This window comes from Metarhizium brunneum, chromosome 2 (assembly GCF_013426205.1).
Source record: "Metarhizium brunneum chromosome 2, complete sequence".
Classification (NCBI taxonomy): domain Eukaryota; kingdom Fungi; phylum Ascomycota; class Sordariomycetes; order Hypocreales; family Clavicipitaceae; genus Metarhizium; species Metarhizium brunneum.
In genome coordinates, this window is record NC_089423.1 from 5,736,477 (window position 1) to 5,761,808 (window position 25,332).

Below are 25,332 nucleotides of genomic sequence, written 5' to 3' on the forward strand. Positions count from 1 at the left end.
CTTTCGAAAATGTATCCATATATGTGCAGCCCATGTAACTGCTACACTCATGGGTTATCATTCTCAAACCATGTGTGCGATATCTAGCAAGGTGGCTGCTGTGAGGGTTATTTCACACGATGATACACCAAAAAGAAGTCTCTCTTCCGTGGGACATGCCCTGCGAGACTAAACACAGAATAGTAAAACACATTGTATTCGACAGCAGTTGATGCAATTTATCCCAGCTTTAGTCTCGTTTCATGTTGCAATATTGTTAGCGAGGCGAATTTCATGCAGCAGCGCAAGAAAAGGAACTCGGTCACAACTGAGCACCCTGCCAATTTTGGGGCATCCTTGCTTAAAATAACAACAAACATGATTGGGTGGAGCTGACATGGCTGCCCCCGGGTTAATACACACTCGTGGTGGTTTGTGGCTGTAAGCTTTAGCAACCGCACACAACCTTGAATAAGCCATCCGGCTCGTGCGGTGGCATCACAACGTCCGCAGCCTACATGCCTGCTCTGCTGGGGTCTCTGGAGTGGTCCTGCAGTACTCGTCGTTTTTTTCACAGTAGTTCCTTTCGTCAAACATGACAGTACTGCGATTAGACTTTAAAATCCAGTCATGGTGGTAGGAAGGAGGAAGCATGATGACAAGCTGGCATACTATACTACCGTGCCAGAGGTGCCGCCACTCAATCTTCCATCGATGATGTGGTAAAAGATTCATCAAAAAATTAAAGTAATAACTTATTCGTAAATGTTTCAGGTTCAGGCAGCTGTGTTAGCAAGCAAGTAGTGACCGTAAATGTGTTAATACTGGCGCATTCGCACGTATAGTTTGTTAGCGCAGTTTAATACTCATATCGAGGAGTTATATCTGCCACTCCAACGTCATATATGAGACACAATGATTCACAAGTGCCCATGAAACAAGACACCGCCCGTATTACCCAAACCAGACCTCATCTTCATCCTCCCAACTACACACATACAACACTAGGCTTCAGCACCTCGGACCGACCAAAACAGCCGCCGTGTCATGAGAAGCCACATCAACCGCATACTCGTCCAAGCAGCCCAGGTCCTCGCCAGACCACACCTCCGTCACGCGATACCTGCCACCACCCAGACCCGGAATCTCCCACCACGCCGCCGTCTTCCGCACCGTGGCCTCGAGCGTGTTCAGCATCAGCACCAGGTGCCCCCCCGTCGACGGCCCGGCCCAATACTCCGCCGGATGGGTGCTGTTGTACGTCCAGTCGGGATTAACCCCCCACTTATACGGCGCCGCCGGCCCGCCGTGCCCGGCGTCCTGGTGAAACGCCAGCAGGCGCCTGTTCGCGAGCAGGTCGAGGTCGCGGCGGCCCAGGCGGCGCAGGTCCGTCCCGATCAGCAGCGGCGACTTCATGGCCGCCCAGAGGGCAAAGTGCGAGCGCGCCTCGGCGGGCGTCAGGTCCCCGTTGCCCACCTCGAGCATGTCGGCGTCGTTGTGGGCGTGGAAGCCGACGGCGCCCATCTTGAACGAGTTCATGTTGAGGATGTGCGTGACGGAGCGCCAGCGGGGGCTGATGTCGCCGCTCATGCGCCAGCTCGTCGCCGTGCCGTGGCCCCAGGAGGTGACGTCGGCGGTGCCCCAGATGCAGAGGCTGTAGAGGATCTCGCGGTCCTGCCTGGCGAGCGCGTCGCGCATGCGGTTGAAGCGCTCCGCCGACTTGGACTTGCTCCAGTCGTAGCCGTCCGGCGCGAGCCTCGGGTTCTGGCTGCGGCTGCAGGTGCCGTTTGGGCCGATCTGGGCCCCGTCTTCCTCGCAGTAGATGTACTCGTCTTGCCATTGCTCGGGGATGTAGCAGTTGTCGCTGTGTGAGTTGCGGTTTAGTCCATGGCGTACGACAACGACAGTGCGTGCTGTTACTGTGAGAGAGGGAGCACTTGAGGACTTACTATTTCAGGTCTCGGAGACGGTTAGCGTGTTCATGTCAGATGATGGATTGGAGGTTGTGCTCAGCTTACAATCAACTCCCCATTTGGCAAAGTCGGCGGCATCGACATCTTCATATCCCAAGCTGGCCGGGTATCCGGCACAGGTCAGGGTGCCAGCCGCTATGTATCACGTCAGTCACTTGGCCTTGAGCTGTAGAGGGAGGAGACCACCGGAAGGCATGGGAGCTGTGTACTGCTGTAAATGCCAAGCTTGAGCTTCATGTCGTGAATCTTGTTGGCAAGCCCGTCGATGCCATCTGGGAAACGGGTCTTGTTGACCGCAATATGGCCATTCACACGGCCAGTCCGTTCAGACCAGCAGTCATCAACTACAAGCCAAGTCAGTCGCTGCCGGTAACCAAAACCAGGGTCGCAAGGCCCACTGACTGTTTACATAGTTGTAACCGGCATCGCGCAGGCCAGTGTCGACCAGTGCCTGGGCAGCATCGAGGAAATGCTGCTCATTGATATCGCAACGGTACGCGTTCCAAGAGTTCCACCCAAGAGTGGGAAGTTTTCCCTTTCAAGTCCAAGTTAGAATCGAGGCGCGAAACCAGAAGCAAGAACAGCAAAACGCACCGATGGCTCGTGTGGTACATTTCTCGCCAGGGTGCCCGCGACGTACCCCAGCCACGACAGCTTCTTGGACCAGGAATTCGGCTTCATGGCACGCTGCTTCATACCTGGGACGATGCAAAATGATGGGTATTCGGTGTTTGGCAATGCCAGTTGTGTTCTGGGTGTTGGAAGTCGTTGTTCCCAAACAAACCTCAAGATAGCGCGGCGCTTCGAGGACGACAAGCAGCCGGTAGAAAGCTAGGCCAATGTGTTGGACAAGTCACCTTCCCAACCAACTAGGTACAAGTTCGTACGACGGATCAAGCGTACGGAGTACGTCACACAAGATTCAACTATTGGTGCGCTTGTCTCGAGCACTGCCAATGCACAGAGTAAGGTGTTGTCTGGCTGTCGGGCAAGACCAAAGGGCTACACAATGGAGGGGAAATCAAAACTCTCCAATTTATAGAATCCCCTCCGTACGAAGCAGACTCCCAAAACCCTTATGCAGCTGAACGAACAGAGGTTGTCACAAGGCCATGGACTTGCCATCCCCTCGTTATGTTGCGCGGGGCAATGGGTGTAGAAATGGCCAAGATGAATACGGCTCGAGGCGCATCGACAAAGCCGCCGCGGGGATATATAACATCGGGCAATGTTCCGGACAATGGAGGTTGTTTCTGATCCACGATGTCACCTCAGGGCTGCGTCCGTCCCGTCGGCTCCAATACGCCATCGCTCGATATTGCCGGGCCAATCGGGGGCGAGACAAAAATCACGGCTTCCATCACGGTAGCGTGGTGGAGTTTATCCAGACGTGTCTAATATCCGACGGACATGCATGCAGGAGAGGGCGGGAAGAACTGTGCCGTGTGATGAGATTGGCCCCGGCATCATTTCGAAAATGTGCCAATTGGTTTCCTGATGAGCCCTCGCCAGAGTGAGTACAATGATCTACTTACGACCAACAATCTAGAGACAGCCAAAGGATATCCGCCGCCAATTGTCTCAACAAATCGCCATCATCCATGCGCCACATTACATCAAGACATCTTGGCAATTCCATGTACAGACTAACCCAAGAAACAAAAAACGAACAAGTACTGACACTACTGACCTATACACAGAGTCCTCTGCCCCGGTTGGACCTATCGCTTCAAAGTCTCGTTCCACCACTGCCAAAACTGGTTGTCCCAAGAAGGCATGCACTTCACCTTCTCCGGGGGATCAGGCCGCCAGTCAATCATGTCCCCGGAAGCATCTTGCCTCGACACGGCATCGCCCGTGAAGCCCTTGGCCGCTTTGATCATCCTCCCCTTTTCAACCGAGTACTCCAAGTTGACGGAAGGCACCACAGCAATCTTGCGGTAGCCCCTGAACCACAAATCCTTACAGAAGAGCTGAGGTTCGCCCTGCTCGCATTCGCCCGCCGCCCCGTCTGCGGCCCTGAAGCGCACCGTCTTTTGCAAGATGGGCTGGGCTGTAAACGCAACCGCGCCGTTCCAACAGGAGAAGACCTGGAACGGGCGCCGGTCAAAGAAGCGAGCGCGGGTCTCTTCGGCGTTCCAGAAGAGATTCCACGCTGAGTCCCAGCTTCCGTCCGGCGGGATGTTGAAAAACGAGTCGCCATATATGTTGCGTGCGACCCAGACGTCGTAGAATGTCGGGTCGCGGCCGACATATGTCCAGTCCATGGCGCACGTCATGTCGGCGCCCGTGGCTCGCTTCTGGTGAAGCAGCTCGAGGATGTCTTCGGGACACGCCGACACGTCGTTGAGGAAGACGACGGTCGCGTCCTCGGCCGCTTTGCCGGGAAGAGTAAAGAGCGGCGCCAGAGCCAGATTCCGCAGCGCGGCGAGGCCGACTATCCGCTCGCCCTTGCTTGGGTCGATTTCGGACGATGCAAAGTAATATGGGGTGCCCATGCTCTTGAGAGCTGGCCCAAGTGCAGCGAGCACATCGGCAGTGCCGTCGGGGGAGTGTCCCTCGACAATCGACAGGGCGCAGTGCTCGGGCCCAAGGAATCGAATTGCCTCGACTATGCTGCCCATCAGACGAGGCAATAAGGGGAGGGTTTGCCGCAGGTTCAGGGCAAAGAAATATCTAGTGGTGGCGGTTGAGAAGTCGCCGTCCCGTAGCGCATCGTACCGGGTTGTGTTGATCGCAGGGCATTCGAGGGTTGGCAACTCGGAAGACCAAGGATTCAAAATTGCCTCTATATACTGTGTAATCGTTGCGGACGGCAACACGGTTCCTAGACAAGATGGAAAATGGCACTGGTTAACGTTGCTTGCGCGGAGTGCCGGGGCTTAATCATGTGAAGCCATACGTACCATTAGCAACCTGTTCCAACACTGGCTCCTCTGGAGTCTTGTGTCTCCCGTCATTTGGAAGCAACGGCCAGGCAAATTGGTCTCTCCCAAGGTACAGCGTCGTGGCAACGAAAAACAAGGATATCGAGGCAATCGCCAGCAGCACAAGCCGTCTTTTCATGTTGAGCACGTCGTCTACGGCCTGCTGAGGCGTAGCAAAACGCCAAGAGCCGCATTGCAAAGCTGGAAGAGGACGAAAAAGGCCCGAAGCCAACAATTAAAGGGGTCATCCATGCACACCGAGCCATGGTGGCCAAAGTGGCCAAAGTGGCCATGGTCGGTGCTGCTGCTGTTGGTTGATGATGTGTACATAAACATTGAAACCAATCTGCAACTGGTTTCGCTATTGGCCACGCACCGGCCATTTGAAACGCCGCCATCCCACCTGCGCCATACGTTGAGAGGGAATAGCCGCCGGCCTGACATCTCAAGTGCTAGAACCAACAAACACACGATTCCGACGATTATTTTACATGTTGCCGCCTGCCAGAGGCATCATGTCTGTCTGCGAGGCCGGACGACATGTCGCCCCGTGCGCCCATCTTGACGATGGACGCTGGCGTTTATCACAACTTTCCCCCGCCCTTTGTTGCTTTTCTTGCCGTGCTCTATTCTTCTTCCGATACTTGCTTCTTTTGGACTTCAACTCATACCAGCTAGCAGTATCGCCTTGGTGAAGAACAGAGCTGAGGCTGGCAACACAACACAACGGGCCATGGCTCCATACGGACGTCCACTTCTCTCTGCTACCCTTGCCTTCATTCAATTCAATGAAGGACATGCCTGGAATCGTCACTTTTCGCTTCCCAGACCTACAGCTACCCTGTCACATCGGGCCGCATCAGCCCTCGGGAAGCGACTCGTCCACCAGACTGAAATGTCGACTTGTGGCTACCAAGACGGCGACCCCAAGAAATTTCGCACCGCCGAGTCCGGATTCAACTGCCGCGTCGATACCGTCAATGGCCTATGGGGGTTCTGCCCAACAACAGTGATTGCTGCTACCGACTGCGGCCTGCAGGGGTTTTGCGTAGACAGCCACTCCTGCTCAGGTGGATGCGGGAACGGTGACAATTCCCAGTTGACGACATTTACCTGGTAAGACGGCCCTCTTTGCTACCCGAGATGGATGCTGCGTGTTACTGACAGTGCCTGCCCAAGTGAAACACAGAAGTTCTGCTCGTTTGCAGCCCTGACGTTTGGCGTTGATCAGACGTACACATACTATGCTTGTGGAGGCACTCCCACGACGATGCATTATCTTGCATCGCCAACGGCCCAGGCTACTCCCACCAACACAAACAATGTTTCAAAGACGTCTGGTGGATCTTCAAAACCGGCCTCTGTAAACACATCGACGGCAAGTTCGGCACAGCCATCCTCGTGGACAATCGCGTCGCGAACCACGGCGCAGTCCTCCCAGGCAAATGCAAACACAGATTCGGCTGCGGCAACATCGAAAAGCGGCAGCTCACGCGGAGGCGATAGTGACGGCGTCAAGGCGGATTCATCCCCCAACACTATTGGGACCATTACAGGGGGAGTTATCGGAGGAATTGCCGTACTCTGTATTTTTGGCCTTGCAGCCATATATCTTCTGAGAAGAAGCAGATCCAACCGATATAATTGCAGCCCGTCTCCAAACCTACCAGTTCCCCTGGAAAGCGCCGAGACTCCTGGAGTGAACGGCTACAAGTATAGTAATCGTCGCACTGGGGGCTGGGGACCCAGCGAATTGCCGGCTTCTGAATATGGGAGGCCGTCTTTGCATCCTGTGGAACTGCCAACCTGATAATCATTAACCATTGATAGAGAGGGTTTGAACAGGGTCCGGGTGTGCAAGATCAAAGCGAGTGAAGACGCATGACAATGCTGGGGCCTGGGGGTATTAATATAGGGTTTTTACGACGTAGAATAGGACTCACCTAGCATAGCATCAGCCATTATGAGCCGAAGAGAGTTGTTATAGTTGCAAACCCTTGATAGTTGGTTTCTAGAAAAGTTGGTCGCTGGTTCTCAGCATCTTCTCACAAAACTCGCACAAGGGGACCAACCTTGAGCCGATACATGTCCAACCTCATGGAACTCGGCAACGTTAGGTGCATCAGTGACCGTCGTTGGTTATGTTAATACGTGCAGTCTGACAGTGCTGTTATATTAGGCTTTCTGTTGGGTTCATGAGGTGGGTGCTGAACTTGAACCGATTTTCGCCATACTTTACCTGTATTCATGTTCATTCTTCCAATTTTCCTCATGTGCCTTGTGACAGCGTTCTATTGGGCCTTGACATTGGAACAGCCGTATAATGGCCTCATGCCAGCGCTGAGTCGAACAACAATTGTGTCCGAATATAGCTTTCACGATTCCGCCTCGAGATCGGCACCCTTTTCGAGCAGCAGCCTAACCACAGCTTCGTGCCCTCTATCGGCGGCCCATGATAATGGCGTCCGATTATGTTTGCTGTCCTTTGCCTATGATATCAGCGCCGTTCTCGAGCAGCAGCTGTACGATGGCCGTGCTGTCCCCCCGGGCGGCCAGCATCAGGGGCGTCCGGCCGTGCTTATCTTTTATATAGATATCAGCCCCCTCTTTAATGAGCAGCCGCACAATAGCCTCGTGGCTCTTCGCGGCGGCTAGCCAAAAAAAGGGATCTGGCCGTCTATGTCTCTCGCATTGACATCAGTTCCCTTCTCGAGAAGCAACTGAACAACGGCCTCATGGCCTTCCCCAGTGGCCCACGCCAGCCGTGTCCGGCCGTACAGGCTGTACTTTGTCTCAATATCCGCGTCCTCCTCTAACGGCTCGATAGCCACAAACTGGTGCCACTATAAGATCGGTCAAGAACTCAGTATGCGTCATGTCTGTTGTCGTCCAATAAATTCTAAACCATACAGAGTAGGCCGTAGAATTAGGCTTACAGATTCTCCGTGCCGAGAGTATAATAGTAGCTTCATCCATTATTTGGGCTTTACAAAAGTGAGCAACCCAAGTTTCAGCAGCGGAAGTAAGGAGAGCGTAGCCACTCTGACGGTGACTAAAGTCGTGGCAAACGATCGAGGCTCTCTCCACGTGTACATATGTAGTGCTGTGCTACCCACATTTGCTACTTCAGGTCAGTTGGTGTTCGGGATAGTGTTGGCTGCTCATGAGGAACTCACATGCTGGCCCACTCCAGTCGAGATGATTGTTTACTTATCAATTTTAGAGGTGAGATCGCTCAGCTCCTCAATTACGGACTGGGGTTTCATGAGACCGTTGCCTCCATCTGTTCGTGCCAGGTAGCCAATGGCGCGTGCAACCTGTCAAAGAGACCCCTTAGACTCGACGTTGTTTCTTCCATTTCGAAAAAGGGTATAAATAGCCAAAGCTAGGTTGAATTGTCCAATTAAAAGCAGGTGGCTTCTGGCACCGTGAACCTTGCGTGGTGACCAAAGAATGGCCTTCGCATGCACCACAGTATGGCGAAATGCTGGAGAGGGAAGTATCTCAAAAACTTTGGGGATTAACCTACCATGGCCATTGAGATCCGCCATGTGTCCAATTCTCTACTCCGTAGGTCAGCCACTGAGCCACAGATCCAGTCCGGAGCTAGGATCGCCATGTGGTTGCTCTCGTACAGGCATCGGCGCCGTGAAAGCAAAACAGCTCCCCCCCTCGGTGATGGGTGCCTCTCGCCCTTGAGTCGGATTGATCATCAGTAAAACCCCCGATCCGGGGTCACCCAACCTTGCCAACATCAAAGTATGTGGAGATTCTCCATCGCAAATTCAGACTAGTTTTCAAGTGGAACTCTTGTTGTCTTTGCTGATCGGTCCGGGCGTCATGGGAGGCTTGTTATATACCGTAGTAGCGCAACTAGCGCTACCCATAAATCCAAGCTTTGCACCCATCCTACTCTGCTACTTGCTCTCATCCGTCTCCTTGGCCGATTTGCCCCTTTTGAATCATCTCGTCAGAGTCACGGCACCGTCTCGTGGTGTTGTTTGATCTCTGGTGGTCGCCGACTGTGTTTGCGATGCCGCGTTGACAACCATGGCGATCCTCCGAGGCCCGGTCGAACCACGGCGGATGGGCTTGATGCTTACCAAGCGACTTGCGCGCACCATGGTGCTCGTGCTGGCGCTTCTGATGACCGTTGGGATCATGCTTACTCGCCATATGTATGACCGAGCAGAGAGCGTATTGCCATTCCATCGCCAGCACACGGGGCCCGCCGCCTACTCGTTCAAGTCGGCCAGCCGCTTCTCCCCCGTGACCTTTGACGACCCGGCAGGAATGAGCAGGCACGACCTGTGCGCCTCCTTCCCCAGATATCTTCTCAACCATGTCCAGCCTGTTCTGAAGATTGGCCACAGCGAAAATAAAGAAAGACTCGATGCAAGCTTCAGCTCCGTCTCGTCGTGTTTCAACACGGACGACTTGTTGGTCATCTCGGACCTGGACGAGGTGGTTCATGGCCACCAAGCGATTGACGTGCTCGTCGATTTACCTGCGGACTACTACAACCTAGACAGCAACCCCAGCTTCCGAAACTACACGGCGCAAAAGGAAATGCGGAACAATGGCACTCTGAACGAGGAGACGCAGACGGCAATCGATGGCTGGATTCTCGACAAGTACAAGTTTCTGCCCATGGTTGAACGAGCCTGGCTAGCCAAACCCGACAAGGCCTTTTACTTTTTCTACGAAGCTGATACGTATATATTCTGGGACAATGTCTTCCGGTTCCTCCAAAGCTTCGACCCCGACACCCCCATCTACATGGGCTCACCATCCCCCGGCCGGCATGACGATGAGCAAGACGTCGAAACCTGGTTCGCTAATGGCGGACCCGGTTTGGTTTTGAGCAGAGGCGCAATCAAGGCGCTATTACATCGCGAGACAGACGCCAATGGCCACTATGTCGACTCTCATGTCACGGAGAAATGGCAAGACCTTGTGGCCGGGGAGTGCTGCGGCGACAGCGTGCTCGGATGGGCTCTCTGGAACGTCACTATTCAGCTGCAAGGATACTGGCCGATGTTCAATCCCCACCCCCTTCATGGCATTCCGTTCAGCGATTCGTACTGGTGCCAGCCGGTCATGACGCTGCACAAGACGACTCCGAAAGACATGATTGACTTGTGGCACTGGGAGTTTGGGCAACGACAACTGCATGTAAGTGAAGTGAAACCCAGCGACCCATCCTCCTATACAGCTTGCTGAATGGCAATAGCGCCCCATGCTATACTCCGATTTGTGGCGTCTTCGACATCCCGGCGAGCCTAGCACTCTTGAGAATTGGGATAACGGAGACTGGGACAGCTGGCAACCGCCTGGTGAAGCATCTGTGAGTGGCTCCGGGGCCTGCGAGCAATACTGCCGAAGCCAGGATGACTGTCTTCAGTGGAGCTGGCGAGGAGGTGATGAGAAGAAATGTATTCTCATGAGGTCAGTGAGGTATGGAGCGCCTCGAAACCCGGAATATTTCCTGGACGATGGAAAGCGAGAGACGTTGCCCGAATACGAACTTGATACACAGGCCCAAGGAAAGTGGGTACAGTATCAGAGTGGATGGGTCGAGGACCGCATCAAAAGCTGGAGGAATGAGAGGACCTGTGAGCAGGTGCATTGGGTTGGACCCAGCGTCAGCCGGGTATTTTGAACGCCATTGCGGCGGATGATGTTGAACGGAGCGGTTACGACATTGAATGACATATGTGTGCGAATATATTTTTGAGAGGTACGGGGGATTCTTCATACTTTGGCCTCGGCGACTCACTTGGCCGGGCGGGTTTCAATTCACTACACGAGCTACGGCATCTTTCCCTTCTATATAGACATTAGAGTACATAGACACACGGATTTAAATGATGAAACGCATACATACCACAGCATGGAGTCAACCGTACAGCTCTTAAACTTCGGAGCATTTGAAGGAATTATGCCGTGTCTCACGGTTACAAGGCAATCGCCCGAGAAACACATCCCTTACATAATGGTCCAAATGTTCAATCCCTGTCCCTACCCGTATTGTAGGGACATGGGATGAATAGGGCATTCATGCTGAGCGGAGAAGCAGGCAATGTGAAACTGCAATGCCCACCAACAGCCAATTGGGGATCCGTGGCGCCTCCAACATGGCGGCATCCCTACCCTCAAGGCTCCCTCAAGGCTCGCGCGCTAGTAAACATAGCGAAAGTACGGGTTCTGCTTGTCTGTTAAATCCTGAAAAGCAAGCTTAGCCCGCTCTGTCTCATCCTCTGGGACGGCCATGTTCTTCTTATTTGCCCGAAACAAAACCAGGTACAATGCGGCCGCGGCAAGAATGCAAATCACATAGCTGTCACGCGGTCAGGGACGGGCTGATGGCGGCGCAAGGCAAAGAGAGAGAAAAAAAACCTTACCATATAATCAAGCCCGACCACAGGGCGGGATAATGGTCCTCCCTGGTCTCAGACCAAACCAGCTGCGGGCCGACAATGTTGCCCACGCAATAGGCGACAAAGGTCGTGGCCGCCATGAAGCTCTTCTTGGTGTGGCCAGCGACGTTGGACATCCCAATGGAGATGGTGAGACTAGCAGTGCCGCCGAAGAAGCCGGTGATTGTATATCCGACGACAGGCGCGGCCGCGTGGTGCGTCCACTCGCTCTTCCAGATGAGCGCGCAGCCAGCGATGACGGGGAGGCAGCACGCGACGAGCATGGCGATACGGGCGTTGGGGAAGCGGGAGCCAAGGCAGCCCGTGGCCACGATGACGACGGCGCAGAGCGCCCCGAGCGGGAACTGCAGCAGGACGGACTGCAGGGCGGACCATCCAAAGGTCGAGACGATGAGGGGGCCGAAGCCGCTGACGGCGCCGTTGACGGTATACGTCGCGGCCATGATCAAGGCGACGAGCCAGACCTTGGCGTCGGCAGCGGCCTCCCTGACTTGCGACGGCTTGAACCTCGCGCAGCGCAGGCCGGTCTGGCCGTGGCGGAGGCGCTCCACGGCCGCGAAGCGCTCCTCGGGCGTGAGGAACCACGCCGACACGGGGGAGCTGGGGATCGCGAAGCACAGGCACCCGAAGAGCAGGGTCAGCGCGCCGGCCAGCAGGTAGATGTACTGCCACGGGCGCAGGGCGCCGCCGGCGACGTGGGCGAAGGCGTAGTTCAGGCCGCCGCCGACGAGGACGAAGGAGCCGTTGCTGCTGTACCACCAGCTCTGGCGGGCAGACTGCTCCGACTGCGTGTAGTAGCTGGAGACGATGCACATGAAGCCCGTGGGCACGATGCTCTCGACGAAGCCCAGCGAGAAGCGCTGGACGTAGAGTCCCCGCCACGAGGTCACGGCCGCGGTGAGCATGCATATGGCCCCCCAGAGAATGACAATGACTCCCAGCATTCGGCCCATGTTGAAGCGCTGCAGGGCGTATGTCATGGGGTACAGCCCGGCGAGCATGCCAAAGTAGAAGAGGGACGTGGCCCAGCTGAGGCGCCGCGTGTCGACTGTCGGCGGAGATGTTGCATTGTCGGTGATGAAGAGGTCCAGATCTCGGGTCATGCCGAAAAGAACCGCGGAGCCGAGTATGGCCTTGTCGTAATATACGAGCCCGTCTGAGAGGGTTGGTTAGCAACGGTTTCTCGTCCTCTGTCGTCTGCTTGGGGGGTGGGTGATGTTTGTACACACATCCAAGTACCATGGTTGGCATCAGAAACATGTCAATCTTGCGAACGACTCTCGCCTCGACCGCAGGGTCAATGGCATGCTTCTCCTCGCCTACCATGGCTATCGCGTCATCCTTTTCGGAGGATGCCATGGGCGTGGCGGCGATGTCGGCTTCATCTGCGGTGGCCATTCCGAAACTCAATTGGCATGGCCAGTGGTGCGCCAGGAAGCGAAGCGTTTAACAAGACAAAGAAGAAACAAAGACGGTTTTGCTTTATTATAGTTGATGTGTGCATTATTTGCTTTGACTCGTGTACTGTGGTGTGCGTGCGGCAGAAATGTTGACATGTTTGTTTTCACAAATGGCATACTTATTACATGATGGTTTCTCAAATTTATTGGACCGGACCGGACCGGATAACCGTCAACTTGTCGAAAGACTACAGAACCCCGCTATTTGCGCTAAATTAGCCCCAAGACATGCATCTGGTTGACAGGGGTCACCGTCAATCTGTCAACTTGACTTGCTGGCGAGAGCTGGTGATTGGTGAGGCGTTGGTTTCCAGAGCTTCGAATGTTAGCATCAAGCGGTGCGCCATCGAGGTTCAAATGCCAGTTTGTGACAGAATATATTTGCCGTGTTCACCAAATAGTACCCACGAATATATTACTGTAATATCATTGATATCATAGTATAGAGCGCGATAGTCAGGCCCCTGATCTGATCAGGTAGTTTGCCCTCCACGGGAATATCCCACCGATTAGGACCAAGGACTTGCATCTGTCGCCAAAATGGCTTTTGGCTAGCATATCCCTCAATTCTCCCCGAGGTCAGTTGGCGTGATAATTTGGACCTTTTCGGAAACTCCTGTGTCGAACCAACTTGATTAATCGCACCATCACTTGCTCTCAGCAGTGTTTTGTCTGTGGAAAAAGCATAACAGCATGCCGGAAACAAAAGAGAATTAAATCGAGCACCTACTTGTGTGATGCGCGGTACGACAGCTTTGCCTCGCCACATATGCTTTGCGCGCCCTACTGATGTCAAAGTTGGTGATATTATCAATCAATAGGCTTGGCAGGGCCGCGGGGACTGTAGACAAGATACAATTTGTAATATAACCCTGATGACTTTGATACCTCCAAAACCTTGTATCGACGTAGACGCATCTCACATGCCAGAGCAGTGACTACTTGTTTCGTTGCGCAACGAGTCCATCAGGAACATGTATTTTAACGACTCGGCCAAAAGGAGAGGCCTCCTACAAGTGGACGTCTTAATTTGACACATCTCCTGTTTTTCCTTTCATGTTGCAACAAGATGTGCTCGGGCTTCCATTACGCCAGCTCCCGCTCTCTCGACTTGAAGACACGTTGACATCTACACTGAAAGCATTCATGGCTGCCTAAACTCCGCATTACATGCCAGCGCTTCCCCGGTTTGTCTAACTGTATTTGGTCAATATCCTTCATCTCGACGGAATCCCGTCAAGTGCCAAGGCGCCCTGCCTCGATGATTCGAGCCCAATTAATAATGCCGAGGGCCGTGACGCCTGTCCAAAGAAGCTTAAATAGAATCCCGAGTCCCCGGCGGCGCCACGAAATGACCCATACGCATCGACCGCAAGGAGCACACAATTCATACTAGTCATCATCTCAACTTCCAACACCAACATGAAGGTTGCCATCGTGGCCGCCGGCGATCTCGCCCGCTACTTCATCGAGGAGCTCCGTGCTCAGGGCCACGAAGTCATAACCATCTCCCGCTCCAAGAAGGACCACCTCGACAAACTCGGCATCTCCCAACACGTATCCGACTACTCAGTCTCAAGCCTGACCAGCATCCTCAATGACTGCGACGCCGTGATTTGCACCATCCGCGCCGGCGTCCCCAACTTCACCACCGTCCACAAAGCTATTCTCCAAGCGTGCCAGACTTCACCCAGATGCAAGCGCTTTATCCCGTCCGCATGGTCCGGTAATCTCGAAGGGTTCCCCGACGAGCCACTCGAATGGGCCGACGAGCTACAGCCCACGCTTCGGGCGTTGGGGGCCCAGAAGGAAGTGAGTTGGAGTGCGATATGCCCCGGGTGGTACGCAGACTACGTGTATCCCGCCAAACAGCGCTACCTAGTTGACATTGGGGAGATGTGGCCCCAGAACTACAAGGACAAGGAGTTCACGCTCTATGGGAAGGGGAGCCAGCTCGTCAACTTCACGTCGGTGCGCGACACTGCTCGTGCGACGATTATGCTTCTGCAGCACGATCGTCACGAGTGGGACCAGTACACCTATCTGTCTGGCGAGCAGCGCACTTGGAAACAGCTGAGTGAGTTTATCACGGCCCGGGATCCAGCGTATACCGTCAAGAGCAAGTCGCTGGCGAGCAGTATCAGGCAGTACATCGCCAGGGAGAGCGAGGAGAGTACCACGGCGGCTATTTTTGAAATCTGGGGCCACTCAGAGTCATTGATGTTTCCTTGGGAAAAGGCCCAGAGGCACCGGGAGAAGTTCTTTCGAGGCCTCAAGTTCCGCACGATTGCCGAGTTGGCCGATGAGGCGGCTGCGGCGCCGGCGAGCTTTCCGTGATACTCCCGGAATCACAGTGGCTTTGTGGTAGTGCCCAGATTGTATTTTGATTGAGAGGAATAATCGAGAAAGAGAAACATGGTCATTGCTCATTCTACTTTGGACTGTCTGTGTTATGCAAAAAGACTGTATTCTGTGACCAGCAAAGCTCTTTACGAGGCTCAGACACACACGTCCTTCACTCTAATGAGCGGCTTTTGGTACTGCACCCAGTATACAGACTCACAAGAGCCTGATTAACAATATCCAACCACCCATAGACAATGGCCACATCACTCTTCAGCTTGCCCTGCCTAACCTAGTGTGCCGTTTCTTCCCGAGCTCAAGGCCACAGCTCAGTGTGATCCGTGACGACAAATCCCAGAATCTTGACCCGCGTCGAATCACTTTGTAGTAGTTTGTCAGGTTCAAATGCTTTTCTCCACGCTTGTGCTGCGTGATCATGCCGCATTCGACGACACGAGCCCCTGGTTAGCCTGCCCAAGACACATGTCCAGGATTTCGGCTCTCCGACTTGTGTCATTCCCACCCCCGCCGTCATCCCCGTCAAGCCGCACATGGACAAGAGCTGGTGTGTCTCGCTGACTCTGGGTAGGGTTGAAGCTGGCCCAAACAGTCCCTCGGGTACAATGGCATATTCGGCCCAGCCACTTACCCGGTTGCTCCTGGTCGCAATGACACGGGCGGCCGAAAAGCTACGCATAGTGTCCCCAGTTTCGACTGAAGGCAGATATGATCTCGTTTCTGAATAAGAAGGAATAGTAGAACTGTCAACCTTGACCGTCTGGGATGCAACTGCTCCTCTGTCTGGAAGATTTTGCTGCAGCCCTTCAAGGTAACGTACCCTTGAGCCATCCTCGCATCGCTGGCTCCAAAGAAATCAGCAAAACTTCGACAAGAACTTCGCCATTCTTCAGGTCTTTCGAGGAAGGCGCGAGGTCGGTTACTTTTCGAAACGTCTCTCCCGGGATGATATTGCCCTCGGGGCGTTTGTTGTTTACCACCACATGTGCGTCGGTCATATTGGGTCTTCAGGTTGCGATGAGTCTCGATTTTTCAGTTTAGTAGTATTCAGACAAGTCGGTGTGCTTTCTTGGGCTTGAAGCCGGCCGATTTGGAAGATCGAGACAAATAGGCGAGCTACCTGTCGTTATCACCGCGGCTTCTCCCCCAGCACACACCGCTTGGTGCCTCTGGACATAGGCCAACAACTTTTGCCATGCCCTGAGGCCATCTGGTTCCTTATACAGTGATATGTTTCGTCATGTCATTCATTTTGGCGTAATGCACCCCACTCAATGTCTCTGTCTGGCATCTCGCTCAAGTGAAGTGATCCAATGTTCATGCAGGCCACGCTTCGAATTCGGGTCGTAACTCATTGTATTCGTATACCTACTGCTGTAGCCCCCATTATGCCACAAAATTCACGTCAAACCAAATTTTATACCATGCTAATGCTATATATGGTTCCTTTATCCAACAAATACCATATCCTAACCAAAATGGCGACTCCGAGGTTCTTCTGGCTATTCTACTGATGCACCCAAAACTTGTATGAGAATACCGTCGTCTAGGTATGATTGTACGGCTTATCGCTTCGCACAATGTATACTTGCCCAGTCAGAACTGCGCAGCCCACAATCATGGCGATTGCAATAATTGGGAGATTGACGCGGGCGAATTCGAGTCTCTGAACGTGAATATGCTTGCGAGACAAGATATCCCTCCAAAGAAGCCCCGCGAGAGATGCGCTGAACGCAGTGCTAAATGCGCCGTAATTTACTCCAATTGCCATGCTGTACACGGTGGCCCAAAATGTGCGATCACTGATGTCGGTCTGATTTACAATATTGATCTTCTGCCACGCTTGAATGACTCGGGATAACAAGATGGTCGTACCAATGTTCGTGCCAGCAAACTACGCAAAGTCAGTATCAGATTAACAACAGGGACACGAAGAGAATGTGGGCAAAACGTACATTGCATAGCACTACGGACAGGAAACCCATACCACCAATAGCACCAACAGTTCCCGTCTTCTTCACCCAGTGATCCCAACCGTGTGCAAAAACAGGAATCCAGCCTTTGGTGACTAGTGCTTGGACAAGCACAAACATTGAGAATGCGAAAGGGACCAGAGCAAACGGCAAATGTAGTATGACAGCCGCTGCTGTAGGGAATGTTTCCCGGCACCATCTAAGCCCATTTTTCGAAAGTGAAGTCAGTGTAGCAGGGCCACTTTCTTTTGTAAAAGGCAGATCTCGTGAATCTCGTCCATCTTCACCAACTTCCCCGCTGGATGACGAAATGAACAAGTTAGGGGACGGGGTTACAGATGTCGTACGGTCGAGTTTAGTGTTTTGGAATTTTGCAGTCTTTTCGCCATTTGAAATGTGTTTATCTGTAGCATTCTCAGCTGCTGGGACTGGCTGTGAAGTAATGGATTCGGATTCGGAACTGGTAGCAATCGTTGCCCCATCAGTATTTTGGGACACAAGGATTGCAGGAGGTGAAGGTAACATCGGCTTTCCACCCATTGTACCAGCTGCATTTCCAGATTTGGAAAGGGGCTCTTTAAGCTCATAAGTATGTGCGTTCTCAGTAGCTGCGTTCGTCTCCGAGAACCTCGCCTGGTCTCTTTCTCGCAGAGCCCGCTCTTCTCGTGCAGTCTCAAGTTCCAGCCGGCCCCTGCGAGCGATTTGTCTGGTTTCGGCACGATGAAACCAACCAAAACCAATGTCCCAGCAAAACATTACGAATGCTGCTGGCAGTGTTACCCAGAAAACAGGATGAGCTTCGGTGCCGGTGCTAACAGCATTGATAACCAGGACAGTGATGAGTGTTGCGGCCATGATGACAGCGCCAAAGGCCGCGCCGCCCTTGTCCAAGAATGGATTCATAATTTCCTCCAATGATAAGACTTTGGTCTGTTCGTCATTGGACGTACTGTTCTCGTCCTCTTCCATCGGTCCACGTGCGTGTGGAATGTTGGGGTTGACGGGTTTCTTGGTTCTAGCCTCTGGCGGCAGTTCGTGCATTTCGATGGAATATGGGATCAAAGCCTCGTTTGCGAAGACAATGTACAGGAGGAAGGGGAAGAGCACAACAGCAGTCACTACCACTGGAACAATCATATTCGCTGTGTAGTTGATAAACCTGATTTGAAAGGCTCCGGCAAGGACCAGGTTTGTGGGGTTGGAAGAGACGAGAATTGCTGAAGCAATATTTGCAACAGCAAACTGGGTGTGAATCCAAGCCCGAGGATGGACAATGTTGCTAGAAACTCTTGTCATGTAGGCGAGGAAGGCTGTGCCAGAGAGGACAATCGGGTCATTGCCGATGAAGCTGCCGATAAGAAAGAAGAAGGAGTAGAGGAAGAAGAAGAGTCGATGCCCAACTTTGCCTCCCCATTGCAGGACCTTGAAAGCAAGATAACGAATTAAACCCGACGCGTCGATAGAAATAGCGATGTATGCCAAGGTGATAAAGAAGGCCATAATATCAATGGGCGAGATATGATCGGCTCCCAGGATCCCGTCATGCACCTCTTTGCGCCCAATGGCCAGAATAGCGAGCAGGAAAAGGTCTGCTATCAACGGCGCGGTGACAAAATTCATGGGAAAATTGAGCCGTACATAAGGCTTGACCTTGCCATTGTCATTGTCGTCGTCTGCGTCATATGGAAAAGTAGCGTTCCTCGGTGGTATGATCCTGACATAGCTCAAAGCATTTACCAGCGCATTCCAGGCCATTCTTGGCACTAAAATCGGTATGTGAAATGGAAACAACACATTGATATCTAGAAAGAGTTGAGTCAGGTCTAGGTAAGGCGAGATCGCGTGCAACACGCATTTAGTATCATGACATTTACATACTGGTGAGAATAAAGACGATTAGTGTCATGATGGATCGCCAGTCGCGGATCTGGTCCGTGTTTAGTGAAACGTCGTCGTCCATGCCTTCCATGTCTTGCGTAGTAGAAAAAAAGGGAAGCGGAAGTAAGTCAAGTCCTCGCGAGGTGGAAGATATTCTATATGAATCTACCAGCGTATTGGTCTCTCACTTCACACGCTCGATTTCGGTCTATCGACGAAATCTGGGATAATAGCACTTGCCGTTGCAAAGCAAAACAGTGCAAGGAAATGCGAAAAACAAAAATATTAAAAATGAAGAAAGCGCAAGAAACAGTATGGCTCCTGTTTAAGGCTAGTTAGTTGGTCGTAGCCCCTTGTCTTGGCAAGTTATAATGGAATCTTTTGCGTTTTCGCGACTCGGCAACAGCCTCTGCATACCTACTTAAGTATGTTGCAAGCAGATTGAGGTAGGGCAAGGGGCCGACATGGCCCGGTACGCTGCAGTTTGGAAAACTCACAAATTTGAGCGGTGAGAGTGAAGACCAAGAATGCGTGCAAACGTACTGCAAGCAGGCACAGGTCAATGGCCAGTCATTGGAAGACGATGCACTCTTCAATGCTGTTCTTGAGGCCGAGCCGAAGCGCCTAGGGCATCGAATGTATTTAAACCGAACACAGGCTGGGGTCAGGCCTAGCATGCATAGAAAGCAGAGAGCTAAACAGCAAGACAAAAACGGCCAACATTGCCGCTGTTGCGTTCCTGTTCTTGGGTCGCTGAGACCCCTTCAAACAGGCAAGACACAGAGAATGGCAGTTGTGCGGTTTGAATTCAATATTTCCAAGGGTCGAGATCGAGGTTGGTAGCCCCGAAAATATAGAACAAAGAGACTCGTGACGTGGTTGGCAGAAGGAAGGTGCAGTGGGTGTACGGGCGAATGGCACTTGCCTTTCCTCCCTTGCAATGAGCAAGGAGCAATGAGTACAGAGCGCCACCACTCTGGGGAACTGGGCAGCGTTACGTCAAGTCTGGTTTGCATTCTGTTTCAACTGATCCGGATGTGAATATTTTTATCACCACCAGTGTTGGACAAAACATGGGAACGTCACTGCTGGCAGCAGGGGCCGACTGAGCCTCACAAGAGACCGCCTTCGTTTATTGAGTCCACCAGCACTGACCATTTTCTCACGAATTTTTTTCCCATGCTGCTGCTCTGTTCGCCAAACCCGCCCTAATTCGACCGTTATTCTGCTGCCTGGCCTATGGTGTCACGGGTTTCAACAGGATGGCTGTGTTTACCTCAGACCGTTGCCATCAGCGCCCATCACCCGGCGGCCACAATTCGTCAGTTTTGCTCGATTGCAGGTCACATCAGCAGCCACACGATGCTCGTTGGCTGTGGTGGATTCTTTGTCCTACAGTGAGAAATGACAACTGAAGCCTTTTGGTGACCAACGGAGATGGTCAGCCTCATCAATCGCATGCAAAAAAAAAAAGAGCAAGGACAACTGATTTGTGCCCCTAAAGATGACACAGGATTCGAGCTGGCTAGCCGATTTCTGGCCTTGGTGGACAAATCCTCGTGAACTATCGTCTTTAAAGCAATCGTGCGCCTTCCTGACACGGCCACCACCAGCGGTTAGTTTTCATGCAGGCACTTATTCCATTTTATCGCTCCGTACCTACGGCGTACGTTGTCTCATTTTAAGACCCAGCCTCCGACTTTTATAAGGCGTGGGTGCTCATGCCCGCTGTGTCTTCCGCCCAACTCATGAGCCGAATTGTCAGCGACGCTTTGGCGACATCAAACTATCTCTTTGCAAGAAACGATTCGAATTCAACTGAGCCTGGAATAGAGGTTGTCTGTGCCTGGCCTGTATCTGGCCAATATGGGCCAGGCTCTCGAATCTTGTAAGTGACTTCTCCATATGGCATGGCCCAGGCACTTCCCGTCTCGGCCATGAATTATCGGTCCTGGGGTTTTAACCTTATTTGACAGATACTATGTTCTCATAGCCGCATGTGTCCTCGCGCGCAAGTCAGAATGGATCAAAAATGCCTGTATTGCAGCGGCTTTGCTGTTGCCAGCGGTGGCTGCCCTTCATGGCATTGCACTAGCAGCATTCCACCGAGACGGTATGTGCGCGTCTCTTGATGTGTGCGTGTGTGTCCCAAATGGTCTCTACTGGCCGTCTTGATGATAGAAAACACATATAGCTGACGGGCAAATTCTTACAAGGTGCTGTTGATATGGACATCTATGGTGCTTTCCAACTTTGTGCCATTGGCATCTTGGCAGCCCCCGTTACCGTCAGGTTGTCAAGGACGTATTTCTATGACCCTGGTCGAAATACCATCTTTTTATGGGCAGGACTCATTCTATCAGGCAAGTTTTGTCGATGTTAGCTCCTGGTCCGCATGCCGGGATCTTCTCCAGAATCTATCGTGTGAGCTAATGAGATGTCCCTTAATCTAGGATTGCTAAGCTTAACCGTCGAGTTTTACAGAGCTAGGTCTATTACCTGCTCTGGGGTATACAATGGAATTCCCATCCCAGCAAGCGCCGAAGACTTTCCCTATGACAAACAGCCGCAATGTGGAATGAATTGTACCGACACGACTGGACCGCAATCGCCAATGCGGGGGGGTGCGGCAAACAACAAATATGTGATCCCAGCCCCGGACAAGCTTACATTTGGCACCGCAACACTCCTAAGTGCAGCATGCTGTGTTCACGCTATTCTGTGGTTGGCATCCATGATGGATAAGATATTGGAGATTAATTTCAAGTCGAGATTCGGATTCGGACCCAATACCGATTTGCGCCTCGATAAGCCCATTCAGGGCACCAATGGAGCCACTGTGGGCAAGATGAACAGAGTTAATGAGACTATTCGAATTTTTATAAGCGTGGCAATAGTCCCTATTTTTGCAGGCGCTGGACTGGCGATTTTGATTATTGGAGAAACAAACTTTTTCAGCCGTCAAGTGAGGTATGAGAATGAACCAATGGCAAGCATTGGTAAGAATCAAACCTCCTTCACTTCTCTCTAGGATCTCCGTACCCTGTAATAGATAACACCCACTAACTATTTCCCACATCCTAACAGGTCAATGGGGGCCAATTGTTGGTACAGGGCTTGCCATTGCCGGCTCGTTATATCTCCTCTTGGCAGCAGATCTGGAAGAAGTCGGGAATGGCACTCATTCTGTGGTGGAGGAGTGCCAGTGTAAATGTTCCCATCACCCGTTACCAGAATCCGGGATTCTTAGACCAACAAGCCAAGTTCCAAGTAGCAGAGACTCTGAAAGCATGCGCAGGGCTGTGGATCATTCACCACCGCCACCCGTAATAGAATCTTTCTCGGGAATACACCATCCTTCGTCAACAACGTCCGGCTCTCTTCACGAGATGGACACACGGGAAGGAGCACCTTCAAAACGATACAGCTTTGCAACGATAAAGCATGCCGTTACTGGACAAACAACCACCGCTTCAATCACTGGGACTATGGAAGCAGGGAGTCGCCATAGGGTAGCAGAGTTTTTGACTTCTGTTGGTCAAACCCTAGGCACAGCAACACAAGGCTCATTTGACCTTTCAAAGTTCAGAGACGGCCCGGCTCTCGACTTTCCGGAAATCCCAGGAGAAAGGGAAAGAAATCGCGATCTAAACCGAGTAAAGGAAATTTACAGCCAACGACTACAGCCTGATGGCACTCGTGCGGTTTACGCATCTCGCTCAAGAGCAAGCAGCTTCAATGAAGATGGACCGTCTGGCCACGCGCTTGATGGCCTGCGTACGTCCCGCGATAAATCGCCACTACCGCATCTGTCGCGATCGGCCTCACCAGTAGCCTCTGGACCTGGAGCTTTCCGACAGCGTGTAAGCACTCTACCAGTTAGCGAGCCCAGCTCACATGAGCTACATGCTGTCGCTTCTCTACCAACTGCGTCCGGTGGAAACAGAGGCAGACAGAGGGTACGTAGAGACACTCTAGAAGTGCCCGCTCCAGTGCATTTTACCCCCCATCAACACACCTCGCTTACGGGAGAGGAAACGATAACGGGAACATCTTCTTCCTCCCCTCATCATTCGTTACCCCTATGCAATACATCCGCTATCGCGAGCGGTGCATTATGCCCAGAGTCGGGCACGAGAACACCAGATGCCGCAACACCAACCTCATCACCACCCCTGAACAAACACCATTCTTCATGAGAATACGACATCACGCCATGTACCACGAGCTGTACTGATATATATATTATTATCCGAAAAACACGATATGATGAATCTCGCACTTGTTTAGCTTAGAGAGCACGTATCAGAGCCGAACTTGCGTAATGCTGTTGGGGCAGCGATTTGCAACAGGTTGTGATTTGTCCCAACACCATCTTTTCCTTACTTTTTCAACCTTTTGGGTGATTTATAAGGCCGAAATTTTCGAAACGCGATGCGGCCGTTTGCCTGTAGCACCAGACTACATCAATCAATCCGTCTCGTCCGTCTCCCTTTTGTGCACGGTAATCGTGTCAGTCGGATTGGTACATACATACTGGGCCATATCCTGCATTACTTAGGGAGGGACTTCAGTTTGGCGGGGATAGAAACACGATGCGCCCACACATCGGTCCATGTTGTCAAGGACGGGCCGTCACCGTCGCATCTAGAGACATCTGCCGAGCACGCGAGGAGGGGTCTTCTCTGGCCGCGGATAAGCTTCAGGCCTTGAATCTTCAATCATGCACTGACTGGAATACACTGTGTTTTGAAACGGGCCTAATTACAGCGTCGGAACCATTCTTTCAGGACTCGCACTCCCCAATTGTATCTTCCGACGTCAACTTGATTAGCGACGGCAACGACGGAACGGACTCGCAAAGTACCCGCGCTGCCCCGCAGACTGGCGCCCAGCATCCGAAGAGTCAGTCCGGACTCCATACATGTACTGGAAAAGTCCGTACAGTGCACATGTACATGCTGGCCAATGTAAAAGCCCACCAGACATGTGCACCACAACCACAGGGTTTGTCAGAACAGTCTGTGAACTCTGTAGGGCAATCCGCGGTGAGAACTTCTCAGGTTGAAGGACGCCGTTGCCGCAATTGTCTTCTTTATTACACGCATCCACCCTCGTCTTCTCTGCTCGGCAGTCTCACGCAATCTTCTGTTCGAATCCAACACTGCGTAGTCACAATCCCACGCATCGCAACACTCATCCTGAGTGCCACCAACGGTTAAAATGTCGAGCACCGATGCCAAACACGAGGCTCTGCAGCCAATTCACCCCTCCATGGCAGGCAAACTCGACCCCGTGTTTGAGAAGCTGTACAACGACAACGTCGCCAATACCCCCTTGAAGCCAATTGATCTCGCAGTGCTACGGTCCAAGTATTCGGTGCTGTACAGCTACGGTACCGGTCCAGCCCCGGACGTGGGACGCATATACGATCGCCAAATTCCCCTCGACGACGGGAGCGGCGCCAACCTCGATATTCGAGTCTACGAACCAGACACCAAGGGCCCGTGGCCTGTTCATATCGACTACCATGGCGGTGGCTGGGGCCTTGGAGACCTTGACACCGAGGCTCATATCTGCAAGCATATCTGCAAGAAGGCCAACGTCGTTGTCATCGACGTAGCCTACCGGCTTGTTCCAGAGCACCCCTTCCCTGTCGGTATTACTGACAGCTTCGCCGCCCTCAAGTATATCCACGCCCACGGTGCCCGAGATTTCAACATCATGCCCGAAAGCATCTCATTAGGAGGTGTCTCAGCAGGAGGTTTTATAGCTCTCGCGCTCGCTCACCTCGCACGAGACAATAAGCCCAATCCCATTCCCCTCAAGCTGGTGGCTGTGGGAACTCCCGTCATCGACGATCTTTCACAATACTCGTCCGCCGCTGAGTCCCCCTTCCCCTCCATGCAGGAGAATGAAATGGCACCCACGCTCAACTGGGGCCGTTTGGCTTGGTTTGATAAGCTCAAGTGGTCGTCTCTCCCCGCCGACCCCAAGGAGCATAAGGCTGCACGAGAAAAGGTTGGGTGGTTTGCCAATCTTCTAGATGCTCCCAATTTCAAGGACCTAGCCAAAACCGTCATCTACACTGCGGGAGCAGATCCATTACGCGATGAAGGGGAGCACTATGCACGCAAATTGGTCGAGAATGGTGTTGAGGTCACTCTGAAACGGTTTCCCGGTGTGCCACACCCATTTATGCACATGGACAAGGATCTCTGGCAAGCCAGCCAGTTTATCGACAAGACGGCCAGAGAAATTCGACTGGCACTTCATGACTGAGAGAAGGGGACCTGCGCCAATGGCATGGTGGTTGGGGGCGAAAAAACAGACACGGCCAT

The 25,332-nt window shown here is 52.6% G+C and overlaps 10 protein-coding genes across 10 annotated transcripts; 5 read left to right on the forward strand and 5 right to left on the reverse strand.

The window, feature by feature from the left end:
* Window positions 1-990: 990 nt before the first annotated feature.
* Window positions 991-2,648, reverse strand: G6M90_00g046780 (uncharacterized protein; the record flags this gene model as incomplete). Its single annotated transcript, XM_014689316.2, has 5 exons — window positions 991-1,892; window positions 1,998-2,087; window positions 2,162-2,296; window positions 2,355-2,487; window positions 2,547-2,648. 5 exons carry the CDS (start codon window positions 2,646-2,648, stop codon window positions 991-993), a joined length of 1,362 nt encoding a protein of 453 aa, XP_014544802.2.
* A 1,025-nt stretch (window positions 2,649-3,673) lies between these two features.
* On the reverse strand, window positions 3,674-5,018 carry CMT1 (Alpha-1,3-mannosyltransferase CMT1; the record flags this gene model as incomplete). The annotated part of the gene is made up of 2 exons (XM_014689317.1): window positions 3,674-4,779; window positions 4,859-5,018. 2 exons carry the CDS (start codon window positions 5,016-5,018, stop codon window positions 3,674-3,676), a joined length of 1,266 nt encoding a protein of 421 aa, XP_014544803.1.
* Window positions 5,019-5,774: 756 nt separating this feature from the next.
* On the forward strand, window positions 5,775-6,689 carry G6M90_00g046800 (uncharacterized protein; the record flags this gene model as incomplete). The annotated part of the gene is made up of 2 exons (XM_066130420.1): window positions 5,775-5,995; window positions 6,059-6,689. The coding sequence occupies 2 exons, from the start codon at window positions 5,775-5,777 to the stop codon at window positions 6,687-6,689; spliced, it is 852 nt and encodes a 283-aa protein (XP_065986624.1).
* Window positions 6,690-8,929: 2,240 nt separating this feature from the next.
* On the forward strand, window positions 8,930-10,541 carry G6M90_00g046810 (uncharacterized protein; the record flags this gene model as incomplete). Its single annotated transcript, XM_014689319.1, has 2 exons — window positions 8,930-10,054; window positions 10,113-10,541. The coding sequence occupies 2 exons, from the start codon at window positions 8,930-8,932 to the stop codon at window positions 10,539-10,541; spliced, it is 1,554 nt and encodes a 517-aa protein (XP_014544805.1).
* Window positions 10,542-11,059: 518 nt separating this feature from the next.
* Window positions 11,060-12,717, reverse strand: G6M90_00g046820 (uncharacterized protein; the record flags this gene model as incomplete). Its single annotated transcript, XM_014689320.2, has 3 exons — window positions 11,060-11,219; window positions 11,284-12,475; window positions 12,549-12,717. The coding sequence occupies 3 exons, from the start codon at window positions 12,715-12,717 to the stop codon at window positions 11,060-11,062; spliced, it is 1,521 nt and encodes a 506-aa protein (XP_014544806.2).
* Window positions 12,718-14,201: 1,484 nt separating this feature from the next.
* On the forward strand, window positions 14,202-15,116 carry swnR_1 (Oxidoreductase swnR; the record flags this gene model as incomplete). The annotated part of the gene is made up of 1 exon (XM_014689321.1): window positions 14,202-15,116. One exon carries the CDS (start codon window positions 14,202-14,204, stop codon window positions 15,114-15,116), a length of 915 nt encoding a protein of 304 aa, XP_014544807.1.
* Window positions 15,117-15,946: 830 nt separating this feature from the next.
* On the reverse strand, window positions 15,947-16,138 carry G6M90_00g046840 (uncharacterized protein; the record flags this gene model as incomplete). The annotated part of the gene is made up of 1 exon (XM_066130421.1): window positions 15,947-16,138. One exon carries the CDS (start codon window positions 16,136-16,138, stop codon window positions 15,947-15,949), a length of 192 nt encoding a protein of 63 aa, XP_065986180.1.
* Window positions 16,139-16,686: 548 nt separating this feature from the next.
* On the reverse strand, window positions 16,687-19,082 carry G6M90_00g046850 (uncharacterized protein; the record flags this gene model as incomplete). Its single annotated transcript, XM_014689322.2, has 3 exons — window positions 16,687-17,034; window positions 17,096-18,915; window positions 18,992-19,082. The coding sequence occupies 3 exons, from the start codon at window positions 19,080-19,082 to the stop codon at window positions 16,687-16,689; spliced, it is 2,259 nt and encodes a 752-aa protein (XP_014544808.2).
* Window positions 19,083-20,712: 1,630 nt separating this feature from the next.
* Window positions 20,713-23,228, forward strand: G6M90_00g046860 (uncharacterized protein; the record flags this gene model as incomplete). Its single annotated transcript, XM_066130422.1, has 6 exons — window positions 20,713-20,879; window positions 20,968-21,104; window positions 21,208-21,354; window positions 21,445-21,990; window positions 22,079-22,854; window positions 22,959-23,228. The coding sequence occupies 6 exons, from the start codon at window positions 20,713-20,715 to the stop codon at window positions 23,226-23,228; spliced, it is 2,043 nt and encodes a 680-aa protein (XP_065986199.1).
* A 986-nt stretch (window positions 23,229-24,214) lies between these two features.
* G6M90_00g046870 (uncharacterized protein) lies at window positions 24,215-25,273 on the forward strand (the record flags this gene model as incomplete). The annotated part of the gene is made up of 1 exon (XM_014689324.1): window positions 24,215-25,273. One exon carries the CDS (start codon window positions 24,215-24,217, stop codon window positions 25,271-25,273), a length of 1,059 nt encoding a protein of 352 aa, XP_014544810.1.
* Window positions 25,274-25,332: the final 59 nt, after the last annotated feature.